General features: G+C 35.4%; 1 protein-coding gene across 1 annotated transcript in view; it reads left to right on the top strand.

The window, feature by feature from the left end:
- The first annotated feature begins 3,537 nt into the window (after positions 1 to 3,537).
- Positions 3,538 to 14,797, top strand: part of LOC138713377 (F-box/LRR-repeat protein 16-like) — a 97,102-nt gene continuing 85,842 nt past the window's right edge. The window contains exon 1 of the mRNA XM_069845444.1: positions 3,538 to 4,775. Coding sequence (XP_069701545.1) covers positions 3,975 to 4,775 — 801 coding nt within the window. The 5' untranslated portion in view covers positions 3,538 to 3,974. The remainder of the gene's footprint in view (positions 4,776 to 14,797) is intronic.

The raw sequence follows: 14,797 nt of genomic DNA, 5'->3' as shown, positions 1-14,797 counted from the left end.
TACTAGTTCTTTTTAATATAAATATGTTTATATCTTTGTTTTCATTTCCCATTGCTTCATGATTATACAGGGGGATTCACGAGGATTTACCGTCCTTTATGGAGCATATTTCTGAAGACATTCTGAGCAAAAAAAAAAAAATCGTATAAACATAGGTCCTATTCTCAATATTTACAGAGTTACGTTTCGTTATTAGAACGCATTGCTATGAACGCGTGATCTTGATCAACATGCTGTCAGCAGCCAGTGTGAGCGCTACGGAAATCACAGATAGCCGTATGCAGTTACGTAGCGTGACGAGTGCCGTTCACAAGTGTGTGGCCGAGTGTACTCAAGCAGACGGTGACATTTTTTAAAATGTGTTGTAAACTCTCCAAGGTTGTAAATTAGAATGCAAAATTGAACTGTAAATAATTAAGTCTGTGGAAGTGGTGTGATTTGTAATAATTGTTGTGATAAGTGCATAAAAACAATGTAATTTTCTAGTTAAAAATAGCAAAAGATGTTTGTACGAAGCAACTAAAGAGTTCACCGCACATTTTTAGTTTCATAATACTTGCCAATTAAAGAAATGATACTTCTGAATGGTTCATTCTCTATTTGTATTATTCTTTTACCTTCAAACTAAAGAAAAACATATTTTAGAAACAACTTTAAATTAGTGTAACTCTGAAAATATTGAGAATAGGAACTATGTTTATGTGACATTTTTTGCTCAAAATATCTTCAGAAATACGCTCTGTAAAGGATGGGTAAATCCTCGTGAATCACCCTGTATATAAAAATTTTCCTGTGATCTTCAGTTTTCTTTTGCTTTTTGTATATTTAGTTTTAGTAATGGTTCTTCAGTAAATATTTTCCTTGTTCTTTCATTTTCTGGGCAAGATAATAAAATGTGTATCACATTCTCTTTTTTATTGCAGAAAGGGCATGTACTGGAATCTTTTCCTATGTCTTCTCTTCTGTTTCTTAGCCTCCAAATTCCCAATCTGCACTATGATAAGCCCCCATCTGTTCTTTTTTTTTTTTAGTTGGTTATTTTACGATGCTTTATCAACTGCTATGGTTATCTAGCATCTGAGTGAGATGAAGGTGATAATGCTAGCGACATGATTCCAGGGTCCAGCATTTGCTCTTAATGGGTTGAGGGAAATTCCGAAAAAAAAAAAAAAAAAACCTCAACCAGATAACTTGTTCCAACCCATATGTTCTTCCCAGGTGTTAGTTTATATGTATTCTTCCTGTCCCCATATAATTTTCATTTCTTTATAATCTTTCAGTGACTTTAGATTGTTTAAATTGCTAAACATTTCTTGCCTCACTGTCTCATTACTGCTGTCCATTATGATTTTACCTTTCAAATTTATATTAATTACACCAGTTTCTTGGCCATATGCAATTTAGTCATAATCTGCTTACGTTATTTTCTAATCCTTTTATCCAATTAGACTTAGTTTATTGCAACAATGAGAGCTGTGGTAATTGCAATACAGAATTGTAACATGCAGTGTGATAGGTTTTATGACATGGTAAAGACCGAAATTTGTTGAGTAAAGTATGGTCATCTGTAAAATACTTCAAGTACAATCTGGTGAAATGCAGTCTCCCTTTACATCATTCTAAAAGTTTTTGTATGTGTTCTTCAAATGGTAAATGACAAGCACAGAAACGCCATTTTGTAGTGCTTTAGGAAGACTTGCGGCTTCTATTGTATTCAAACAATTAAAATAAAGACAATTTGGTCCAGAGAGCATCCATTTTTGGTGCAAAGATAATTTGTTTGGCTTGTTTGTTACTTGTAATTACGAAATGGGGTTTCTATGCTTAATATTATTGCAACTTCAATTTTTTTGATCAAACAAAACTTTTTTCATGTCTTACTTTTTTTTAAGAACATTACTTCCCTTCCCTGTTCCTTTTTTGTCTCATGACCAGCCTACCTAACTGAAACAAAAGAAGCTACAGGTTTAAATTTATTTGTTTTTATACATTTATAAAAAAATATTGTTAATAAAAATTGGCTTATGATATTTCTACAACACAAATATCCATATAAAATTAGGGAACAGTATATAAAAACGAAAAACATTTGCTGTGTATGACATGATGCCTATAATTACGTGAATTGGTTTCCTATGTGGGATTCATATGGGACAAGTTTCTCGTCTCTAATATGGGACACTGGCAACTCTGTCATATGTTGAATGGATTAGCAGTGGAATAGTATTCTGATTTCGTACTTGAAAGTTCTGAGATTTTGTTTTTAGTGTTGGCTATCTTTAAGATTTTTTCCCAGCATTTTCTGTTCATAATCACATCACAATTTAATTTATATGATGGCCAGTTCGTGTGAAACAAATGGGACCTATGAAGAAAGTTGTAGCAATTTTAGTTGTGTGGGATGGGCTCAATGCAAATACAACTTTTGTCTCGTATACTAATCTAGGATTTTGTGTAAATTGTACTCTTTGATATAACATTCTGTACAAATAAGTATTTGAGATCTCTAGATTGTTTGGAAATTTCCTTTGACTCCATCTTGCAATCTTCCATAGCAACTTACTTGTACCCAATTTCCGTGCTTCTTGTGGATAAAAATTTGGTTCTGTGCTTCTTAGCCTTAGTTAGAAGTATGACACTGTTACTTTTGTCAACAAGCAACGTGAACAGAACTCCGCAAATTCTAATAGGAAACAATCCTGTGAAAGGAGATGGAGAACAACTGATATGCAAACGCTCGTGTAGAAAAAATGACAATATTAAGTGTCAGAGTGGTAACAATGCCAAGATTAAGCTTGGATCGATGGACATAACCCTCTACTATAATACTGATAAATGTGTGACAGCACATCTCTTGCATGTCAGTGCAACAGCTGTCATTCGATTTCTGACCCAGGTAAAGCATAACATACTATAATTAATTTCTGTGAAGCTGAGAATGATGTAAACCGTCAGCAACATTTTTTTCCTATGAAACATAGAGGAAAAATAATATTCACAAATAAAATTTGATTTCCCATGTTAAATTCCTGTGTTACAAAATAGTAACATAGTACATAGTATATAAATAGAAATGGATTCATATTTAGCTATTGTAGAAATGAATTGACTAGAAGTCATTATTTTTAGTTGTGCAGTATCTTCTTAGAATACATAATATACTCTAATGGTAGTAATGAACTAACAATAAGTACGAAATCGTGTAACCTTCGATAATTATTTACACTTCCCGCTCAACTCAACCTGCATTCTAAAGGCCATGGAGTTTGGCACAGCGAGGCGCCATTTTCAGTCGAAGTCCAGTTGTGTACTTGTGAGATCCTGTTATTCGGAACAAAGCGAGAGAGAGAGAGAGAGAAATAATAGAATATGTTTTAGGTTCGTACTGAAAAATGGCAGCACTTGTTCCTTTGAAAGTTGTGTGGTAAGAGAGTTGGCAGTAAATCGGTACTAAAATAGGGACCTTTCATGGCAAGAGGAACGGACTAGGAACTGAAAATAATCGATACATACACATCGATCGGTTCCATGCGGCACACTGTCTGTATATGCCACTTGCGCCGGCATGTTCTGCGCATGAAACTAGGAGCTAACGTTCAAGCCAGAGGGTGGAGGGGAGACATCTCTTATCGTGTCGGCATCGACTGAGGGAGGACCCGGCTAGGACAGGGTGGGGGTGGTTGATGAGGGAGGGCAGTTCTGATCGAGGTGCAGGACTCGTCTTCAGTACATAGCCGTCCCTCGTGAAGAAAACTAGGAAGCTAGGTCACCCCTCCCGAGGGTGGAGGTGGATGTTACCCTCAAGTTCCGAAAGGGTAATCACGGAACAATTCTTTGTTATTTAGGGGTGTCGGTGGTGGTGATTCGCCACAGGAGGAGGATATTCGCGTGGTAATGGAGACGACAACATTCGTCACAGACATCGCTAGGATTTCTCCATCTCCTTCAGAGCAGTCGTGACACCTATTGAAGACATGTCGTCCATCTCAGCCCAAGGTGTTGTGGAGCGGGCCAGTGCGGAACTGTCGAAAAGAATCAACGGGTTAGGCTTAAGAAGCAGCAAGCACCATCGCAGTTCTTCTTCTGCAGCCACTAGTAATGGAAGTGAGGCCGGGAGCCATGGGGGTGGTGGTGGAAAAGCGAGCGTTATGGAGCGAGTTACAAATGTGTTCTGTGGAGGAAGCAACTCCAACAATGTGACTTCGTGCGGTGGGAGTGTCGGGGCGCCCGAGAAACCGTCGCGACTTCTGTCAGGTCGTAGCTCGAAAGCGGCATCCTCAACAGTGAACGGGAACAGCGTTCTAGTGACACCGCAGGTTTCGCGCCGGCTGCCGGCATCCTCCGTCAACCAGAATGTCGCTACATCGACAGCTGCCTCTGTATCCCTGCCGCATTTTATGACGTGGGATCAGCTGATGTTAGACGAACGTTTCTTATCAAAGTTTTTCCTGTATTTTACACCTGGTGAACGTCGAACCTTGGCTCAGGTGTGTGGAAAATGGAGGGATGTGCTGTATAGGACCCCTAGGTATTGGGCAGGACTGATACCGGTGCTGAGGTGTAGAGAGCTCAGGGCTGCCCCTTGTCCCGAGAGGGCCAGGCTTTATTCTTCTCTACTCAGAAGAGGGTTCCATGCGGTCTCCCTCTTAGGGGCCACGGATGAAGATGCTTTGGACTTGGTACATTCTTTCCCGTTGGCTGCCAAGCATGTCCATTCACTAAGCCTCCGGTGTTCCAGTGTTAGCGACAGAGGGCTGGAGGCGCTGCTGGATCATCTTCAGGCATGTGTTTATATTTCTTTCTTCTGTCAAATGTTTCTAGTGCTTCTCAAACTTCCGTATTATGACAGGTTTCAGTGTGTTTATATTCCAAGAGCGAAAGTACTGCAAGTGGTTAAGTCATTATAATTCTTTAGGTCAAATAGAAAATGAAAGTGAATTCAGTTACAGTGCGCTCGTGTTTTTAAGTTATGTTCTATTTCATATTAAAAAAAAGCACTAGTTTCTTTATCATTATTCATTTGTTTATCAGTTAACGATTATAGTTGACATTGCTATATACCTAACTATACCGATTGCAAATTCAGTGTTGTATTAATAATTATGCCGTGTTTTAAAGCGATGCAGTTTTTAGTGCGTCATTTCAAGAAAAATGTGATAGAGGATTCATCGAACCTCTGTAATTGCGTGAAACGTTTATGCTGTTCGTGATTGTTATTGTGAGCATGGTTGGAATTGAAGGGTGTTTCAGATTTAAAATGAAATTTTGGTCGGATAGCTTAGTTTGTACAACATTTGGCTACGGACTGGAAGATTCTGAGTTCAATCCCAGGTGACGACGGGATTTTTCTCGTTGCCGAAACTTTCAGGATGGCCACGAGATTTACTCAACCTTCTGTCAAATTGGGTACCGGGTCTTTTCCGGGGGTAAAAGGCAGTCGCAAGTGATGCCGATAATACCACCTCATTCTAATGCCGAGGTCATGGAAGCGTAGAGATTTACCTCGATGCCCCTCCAACCCCCCCCCCCACCCGCGCCTTCATGGCGTATTATATTTTTAGTTCGATATTTCTTTTCATTTTTGTATTTATACTCCCTGTATTTAAATGTAATTTCTTTAATTCATAATCTCTTCTTCATTCCATGAAGCCTAATTTCGAGACAATAACGCAAATGATACTTGAAACGATTCACATATCAATGTGACGCCAATGAGCTGTTTGAAATTGTAATGGGTAATAACATGTCATTACAGGGAATTGGATCCATTTGAAAATTAATACAATAGTTATGTACTTTAGAATTAGACTATGTTAAATTAACTTTCTGTTTTTATATTCCCCGCATTTATTAATCACCCCGATTTGTGTACGAATAATAATAATAATAATAATAATAATAATAATAATAATGAAGTCATTCTGATATCACATTCATTTGTTTCCCTTTTATGTTTTATCATGGTTGCTGTATTCGAAACTACTTTGTTTGAAACCCATCATAATTTCAGTTTATCCAAGACCTGTTGTACTATTATTAATGGTGTCACCGTATTAACAGAAAGTGTGACCAGATTTCTCGAATGTCAACCGCATAAACGTTTCACGTTAAAAAATTACAAGTGAATAAGGCAATATACGTACCACAAAAGTGAATGTAGTTACAATGCGCTTATGTTTTTTAAGTGTTTTATTTTGACATTGGCTACATCGTAGAAGATTTTTTTGTCTATATAATATTATTCACCTAATTTAATTTGATAGCAGTTAATTAATTTCCAGTTGATATTGACATATGCCAAGCTCTAATTCAGTAACGTGTTGATGAGTAATAAATCATTAGGCTATGTAGCGCTGTAAAGTTACACGTTATGTAGAGCGGCATTCCAGAACGAAATTATTACGAGTAAGGCAAAACAATTTGATTTTCTAATTCAGCTCTAATTCAGTATCGTGTTGATAAGTAATAAATCATTATGTAGTGCTGTAAAGTTACACGTTATGTAGAGCGGCATTCCAGAACGAAATTATTACGAGTAAGGCAAAACAATTTGATTCTCTAATTCAGCTTTAATTCAGTATCGTGTTGATAAGTAATAAATCATTATGTAGCGCTGTAAATTTACACGTTATGTAGAGCGGCATTCCAGAACGAAATTATTACGAGTAAGGCGAAACAATTTGATTACATGAAAGAAAAAGTGAAGTCGGTAGAAGTGCACCCAAGTTATTTTCATATCGATACACATTAAAGAGGAGTACAGTATTCCTTTCTCTAAAATTTATTATTCATTTGTTTAAATCAGCAAGAATTAAGTGATACGCAGCTGATAGCTACAGAGTGTAAGGGGTATAAGTGCTATTATTTTAACTGATGATTATTCATGTCATAAGGAAGAAAAAATGTTCTGACAACTTTTTTCTAATTGCAATATTTAACCAATTATTAAAGTTTACAATATTGGACGTTTTGCAACGTTGCTGGATAGGGAGGAGTGAGTTTATAAGCACACAGTAGATCTCAAGCGGATACAGACATACTGGTACAGTTGCTCTGTTCTAATGCAGGAGCGGACCATGACAATACTGTTGTTTACATAAAACGAACAGAAAATACAAACTTTCAATCTCATTAATAGAACGTTATGGTAAATTTACATTTTATGTAACAATATTGCTCCATTTTTTATTGTATGTCTAAAAAATAAACAATGGTTTTCTGCACAAAATCATACGAATTTTTTTCTAATGCAAAATTTTCATCTCTCTCGCTTCTGTAAAGCAGTATAATTTTTAAACAAATTTCTGGTTGTGTGATTTCCGAAACCGGATAAGTTTCTAAAAATGGTTTAGAAACTGCTACAAAAGTTCGCCGATTAGGTAACCTTCTTTGAGGAAAACGTTGACGGTACATTCTTTTTGTCTCACTTGAATTACGGCGACTTTCTCCATAAATTAATAATCAGAGACCGGAAGTTTAGGCATTATGAATAATTAAAATAGGCAGGCAAAAAGGAATCATAAATAGCTAAAATATACAGGCAAAAGGGCATTATAAATAGCTAAAAATACACAATAAAAGGCAATTACAAACACCTTGCACTAGACTCACAACCTTGCACTTTCCACAAAGGGATTTCGGCAGCAAGAAAAGCTTTACATAAGTCGAATGCAAATTTGGATTTTCGACTCGATGTTGCAATTACTGTTGGAAGCAAAGAAATCTTCTTCCTAGTAGCCTTGGAAAGTGCATTTTTATGTTTGGTTGTACTGATATGTTGCGATATGAAATATTTAGCTCGCTACAACAACGTCGCAATGAAAACTGAAAGAAAAATAACCGTTAAAAATAATGTTAGATCCGCACTCATTGTTGCCTTGTCAAATAAACACAAGCGATAATTAAAACGCTTACTGTTATACATTTTTGCAAGGCAGCACTCATTGTTGTAAAGAGAATATGAATTGACTGAAAGACAATAATATACATTAGAGATGAGCTTAAACGATATTTTCAAGTATCTGTGACAACTGTGACTGTGACAATTAAATATATGTGACTTTTATCGGTGATTTTGTCACACCGATATTTTATATCGATACGTAGCATGAATTACACCGATAAAAATTAGCAGGAAATATTGAAGAGCAGTGAAATATGAATACGATTTCTCTATACACACCACTCATCAGTGATTTATATGGGAAAATCCAACAAAGAAATTATGTATATGTACCATTAACAAATAAATACTTACCTAACTGAACAGTAACATGTCAAAAGTTAACCTCATGTACCAAGAGGTTATATTATAGACAGTGAACCAGTTGATCATTTTTAAATGTAGTTGGGTATGGAGAAATTGAGGTTATATGATTATCCTAATCGTTTTAAAACTTGATCTTATTTATTGTATATATATAATGGATAAATTATTTTAAACCGTGCATTAACATTATAATATTGAGTCATAAAATAAAAATTAATGAAACATAAGTATTCGGGAAAACATTGGAAAATAATTACAAAACAAAACAGTTGTTCAGACAGGATTTTACACAAGATTAAGCACTGGTAACCAACGGTGTTATTATTTAAATCGTGTAATAACTACATCATTTATAATAAGATGGAGAAACTACCGCCAGATTGCTGTTATTGTATCATGCGCACGCGCAAACCTAAGACGTAGAGGAGACAATATCAGTCACAGAGTACTGAATACGGAGAAGATTTCGATAGCGATATTTTGTCACAGATATTTCGCGTCATCAGTCACAGGTTTATCTGTGACAAAATTCGGTTTGTGAAATATCGGCCATCTCTAATATACATTCGGTGAAGTCACTTTCATTGTAGCGGTTATAGAAATAAATTAAAATATACCTATAGGCAATTTTGATAATAGATTAATAAATAATAAATAAATAAAATAAAGGCAAAAAAGCATTTATTTTGTAAATTAGGCATTTATATTAAGAAAGGCAGAAAATGGCAACATAAAACTGTGACGTTTCAATCACAAAGGTATAATTCGTACAGATTTACTTTCAAAATGAAGATAGATTTAACACATTAAAAAAGGAATTTTGCCAAAGTTCCAGTCTCTAGTGATAACATATGACATTCCTAAACTGTAAATGACATTGTAAGTTGTTTATTGAATACCCTGCACTGAACTGGCATCCGCTCGGCAGTATTCCTATGGACAGGGAGCTTGAACTCAGCTGACTCGTACTTACGTCTGTGCAGAGTACTGCCTGCTGAACACGTTGTTGCGTCTCTCACGTTCAGAATATTGAACAAATTTAAACATGCATTTTTATTTAATTTCACGAAAACGTAATAGAACACGCAAATATTTATTTAAACTAATATTAACTCTTTGCTAGATATACCTACTGATGTAATTGTTTTCGTAATTTTACTAACGATATAAGCAGTGTAACGACTGTGAAGATGACGGCACTTGTACCCCATACACCAAGCAAACATTCAGCGTCATATTTTGAATAGTTACGCAATATATCAAAGCGATAGCTTTTTAATGCGTTACGTTAAAACTTTATATTGCGGTTTCTTTCAAATAAGAAAAGGTAACATTATTATAAAAGAAACACACTAATGATAAGAGGTACGATACTTATGTTAAATAATTTAACATAGACGGAGAAACAACACAGAATTCAATATTGGACATAAAAGGTGTGAAGTTTAATGTTTTCATGAAAGCCGTAGCAACTGAGAATGTACAATAATATGTTGACTCTAAGTTGTTTATTTCATTTACAAATTAAATATATTTTATTAGACGATCATAACTTGTATATTTTGGGTATTTATGCTAAAATGGGAGCTTATAATTGTTGTGTTTTATTTACGTAATTGGTTAAACATTATTCCCATTTCTTATAGCGATTTAAATTACATAATATGTCAACTTTTAGAAACTTTGAGAAGCATTGGATACATATTTTTCATAGTATAATTGTTTATTTTTCCTCTAGTAAATTTAATTATTAAATACTAGTACTGAATATTTCACTGTTATTTGCAGATTTATTTTGTGGAATGAAAGGATTGATAAACCACGAGTAAATTTTATTTATGCTTTTGCCATCTAGTCTTCTGTCAAAAAATCTGAAAGTTAGAATTTATAAAACCGTTATATTACCGGTTGTTCTGTATGGTTGTGAAACTTGGACTCTCACTTTGAGAGATGAACAGAGATTAAGGGTGTTTGAGAATAAGGTTCTTAGAAAAATATTTGGGGCTAAGAGGGAGGAAGTTACAGGAGAATGGAGAAAGTTACACAACGCAGAGCTGCACGCATTGTATACTTCACCTGACATAATTAGGAACATAAAATCCAGACGTTTGAGATGGGCAGAGCATGTAGCACGTATGGGCGAATCCAGAAATGCATATAGAGTGTTAGTTGGGAGGCCGGAGGGAAAAATACCTTTGGGGGAGGCCGAGACGTAGATGGGAAGATATTAAAATGGATTTGAGGGAGGTGGGATATGATGGTAGAGAATAGATTAATCTTGCTCAGGATAGGGACCAATGGCGGGCTTATGTGAGGGCGGCAATGAACCTCCGGGTTCCTTAAAAGCCAGTAAGTAAGTATATCTTGATTCATTTGACAGAGTTTCATTATCTATAAAGCTAGTTTACTATAGAGGTGAAGGTATATTGTTCGTGATTACCGTATAAATACAAAGGCAGTAGTGTGAGATAGGAATTTGTAGGTAATATCCGGACCTTATTTTGTAAAGAAATATCAGGATACCAGTTTCGACCTAGTGCTTCGCTTGCGAATCTCATCAATAAGTAAGCTTATAACTAGGCTTCGTATTCCACCAGCTACCTAAAGACTGAAGTTAGACACATTGGGTATATAGTACGCCGAACACAGGTAATGCAACGGATAAGGATATAAACAAACACGTCTCGCTGCGTGTTCGTGGAGTACAATCAACTCCCGACATTCTGAAGCTATACTTGTAAGCACATGCTTAAGCCGTGATGTTCATTTTCGTCGTGATCTTTGCAGTGAATAGGCCTAATAACGTGCATTCGTAAGTTACGGAACTTTAACATACGTGAATGTCACTTGAAGTGATTTTATATTGCAAGAAATTCTGTCAATGGCACGTGACGTTATTGGTGCATGATGTAATAGGCCTACAACATATTCCTATTGTCTGATATTTTTTCGTGTTTCATTAGGATATTGCATATGTCCCTCATTACTGAAAACCACTAATTTTCTATGTACTTTTCTAGAAATTCCCTAAAATGTAGATTATTTAATTTATTAATTCGGATGTTGGCACTGAACATCATGGTAGGCTACACAAAGCCATGCTAAACGTAGAGTTAATATCTTCATGATTTTAAGACTGTGGTGGTACTTTTTCTTTTGGATTACGTTCAAAACACTTTCTGTGCCTTTTGTCATTGCAGTGCCTTTCAGTGCACTGTTTTTGTCACTTTTACGTTTGTTTTACACAATTTATGTGTGTAATGTTTTCTATATTGACAGTGAAAATATTAGTTCAAATATCCTCAACTATACCCTGCAATATTACACGCTTGAGCGTCTTACCTAAGGCATTTTATCTCTGCAATGAACTTACAATCAGCAACAAAGATGTAGTTATTTAAATAATATGACTAGTAAGAGCAGTGATCGATAAGACTACTCCCTAAAATATAATTGCGTCCCGGTTTTTACTTTCTAGAGGAAGAGGGCAGAGGATGCGTAACTTTTTTGTATACGAACTTCCTGTACCTGAGCTGTGACGTCACATATACTTCGAAACAAGACAACTTCATTCCAGTTTATAGGTAGCTGAAATACGAAGTCGACTTATAACTAGACATCGGATTTTTAGGCACTAAAAATTGCAATTTTAGGCGCCTAAAATAAGCTCAAAATTTGTAAAATTAGGCTCTATTTTAATGAAAATAGGCATTTTAGGCACATCAAGGTATCATACTTATTTCTTTCACTGAAATTTTTAGTTATAAACTAAAATACGCACAAAAAAGTATGTTTAAACATTAAAAAAGATTACTATATTATATTTATAAACAGAGCTGCACAAATTTAATATATTGAAACTAATGAAATAATGATTATTGATATCAAGATTACTCATTTTAAGTTATTGAAATTCAGTTCCATGCTCAGACTTTATTATAATTATCTGCACAGTACACCAGCAGAATTTTTTCTAAATTCTCCACAGTTAACCTTTGCCTTTTGTCACTGAGAATCATTTTGAAAGCAGAAAAACTTCTTTCAACCGAAACTGATGTGAGAGGCGCAAATTTTAAATTAGGTACAATAGAAACATCAATACTTACTGGAACATTTACACTTTCCCCCGATATCACTCTTGATACTTTTTCCAACAATGAAAATCCTACATTCTTATTTAATACGTTGTCCCACTTATTTTTAACTTTTTTCCCAGTTTCGCCCAAAGCAGAATGTATGTTCACTTGAGCTTCCTTTACTATTGCTATTTGGCTACAAAGAGATTGTTTTTCACGTTCTAATTGTTCAATGCTTGCAGGTATGAAAGAAAAGTTTGATGTTATGTAGGCAATATCGTTTTTCACTCGTGAGTCATTCAGACAATCTTTCACTGCTTTCACACACGCTGCACTATCAGTTTCAGGTAATTTATCAATAACTGTGACCACTTCTTTAAAATACTTAGAATAATACACCACTGACTGAATCCAGGTTCCCCATCGTGTAACAACCGGCTGAGGTGGGAGTGAGATATCTGGAAAGTTCTCTCTGAATATTGAAATCCTGGATGGGGCTTTACAAAAACATTTTTTTGTGTTAGAAATAAACGAATTGACAAGAGGAAATTCATTCCGGATTGTTTCAGAAACCCTGTGAAGGCCATGTGCTAGACAGGTTACATGCGTGAGGTTAGGATAAAATGTTTTAAGAAGTGGAGCTGCAGCAACCGTGTATGAGGCAGCATCAGTACAAAACAACAGAACTTTAGAATCGCCTATATTACCTGAGTATAAAGACTGTAGGCCTTTATTTACAAAATAAGCAATGGCTTGGCTATTCACTTTCGAAAGTTCCTTAACACATACGAGGTGTGGAATCGAAGGTCCATCAGGACTAAGTTTTCCTACTATCATATTTGCTATATACCTATTCATAGGATCTGAGGTTTCATCCACAGAGACCCATATGTAAGAATCACCTATATCCTCCCGAATGGAAGCTAAAGTTTCATTGTATATTCTAAGTAATTTTTTCTTAGGGTCGACTCAGATGGGATATTTTGTTTGCAGTATTTTTGTAAAAACTGTCTTAAAACCGGATTTTCAATTGCGTTCCAGGGAATGTTAGCAGCAACAAACACTCTGGTTAAATCAGCATAGAAATTGCTGCTGAGATTGGATGAAGTAGGCTGTGTTAGTAAAGTTTGTTGCAGTTGATTTTTCTGCTGAGCTTTAGCCTTATGAGCCGCTCCTTGCACATGCTGCTTTAGGTGGCACTTCTTTTCTTGCGAAATCTAAAAATGTAAAGTAAACTGAATTAAAATAAAATCCTAATTGTTGTATTGCCGTATTTCTATCACAAAGTTAGTGGGTTCGAACAATCAAAATTTTAATGACCTGCAAATACTTTAACTATCGGAATTTAAAAGGTTAAAGTGTAGTGGTCTTAAAAAGAATTATACCTCAGGATAGCTCAGTCAATGTGTAAATATTATAGGCCTACTCATTAAAATTAATAGAATTTATATATTTCAACTATTGTTACATACCTGTTTGCTACAAATCTTGCAGAATATTATTTGTCCATCATAAGTGAATTCTGAATATTCTGTTAGCCATTGCCGGATCAATGTAGATTTTGCACTTATATTTTTCGGCATTATCGCGTTAAACTTCACAGGAAAACGTCCTACCGCTCAAAACTTCTCAACACAAATAAGGTGAGGGAAAGAGCAACTGTTAACGAGCATTCAAATGAACCGTTGTTATTGAGATTCAATTGGACAAAAATACAAAGTTCCACTTATTGTTGCATTTCCTGGTAGTGTTAACACTAGGAGGGCCATTCTTTTAAATATTTTGTAACGGTTTACCCTACTAATTCGCAGTTTTACGACTTTTCATAAATATTTAAAAAACACTCTTTCTCCAAAAATTGTGATTTTATGACACTCTGAAGGGCAGTACAGCTAATCGGTTTCAGACCGAAAACGGTCATTTTTATAGTATAGTATATCTCTGAATCGGTAGCAGCACATGTTGTGATTGTTGCCTGCTTCAAAACTGGTTGGTTCTTTGTCGGCATTTATGCCTCCAAACATGTTAAATTCGGTGAAATCTATTGCGAGTGTCGTGAGATTCAAAACATTTAGTTTCCTTTATTAATGGTTTCATGGCCGGTGTGAAGCAAACTTTCCACTTTTTAAATGCCTTAAATTTCGCAGTGAATGCATGTATAAATTATAAAAAGTAAGAGTAAAATGCGAAACTTTACAGTGAGTTAGGCATTTTTAGGCGAATATTAACAAATTAGGCTCTAATAACCGTTTTAGGGCATTTTAGGGCACTATAAAACTCTTTGAATACCTTTCAATTTCCATGAAACACAAATATTAATAATTATTTTTACTTTTCTCCTAAAGAAACAAAATGGGCATTTGCCCTAGAATCCGATGTCTGCTTATAACACTGAATTTTATGGAGAAAAATTTCGTTATTTGTTGTGAGTAAATCACATTCTATCATAATA

Source organism: Periplaneta americana, chromosome 14 (assembly GCF_040183065.1).
Source record: "Periplaneta americana isolate PAMFEO1 chromosome 14, P.americana_PAMFEO1_priV1, whole genome shotgun sequence".
NCBI classification, from domain to species: Eukaryota; Metazoa; Arthropoda; class Insecta; order Blattodea; family Blattidae; genus Periplaneta; species Periplaneta americana.
This window is presented reverse-complemented; position numbering and strand designations above follow the sequence as displayed.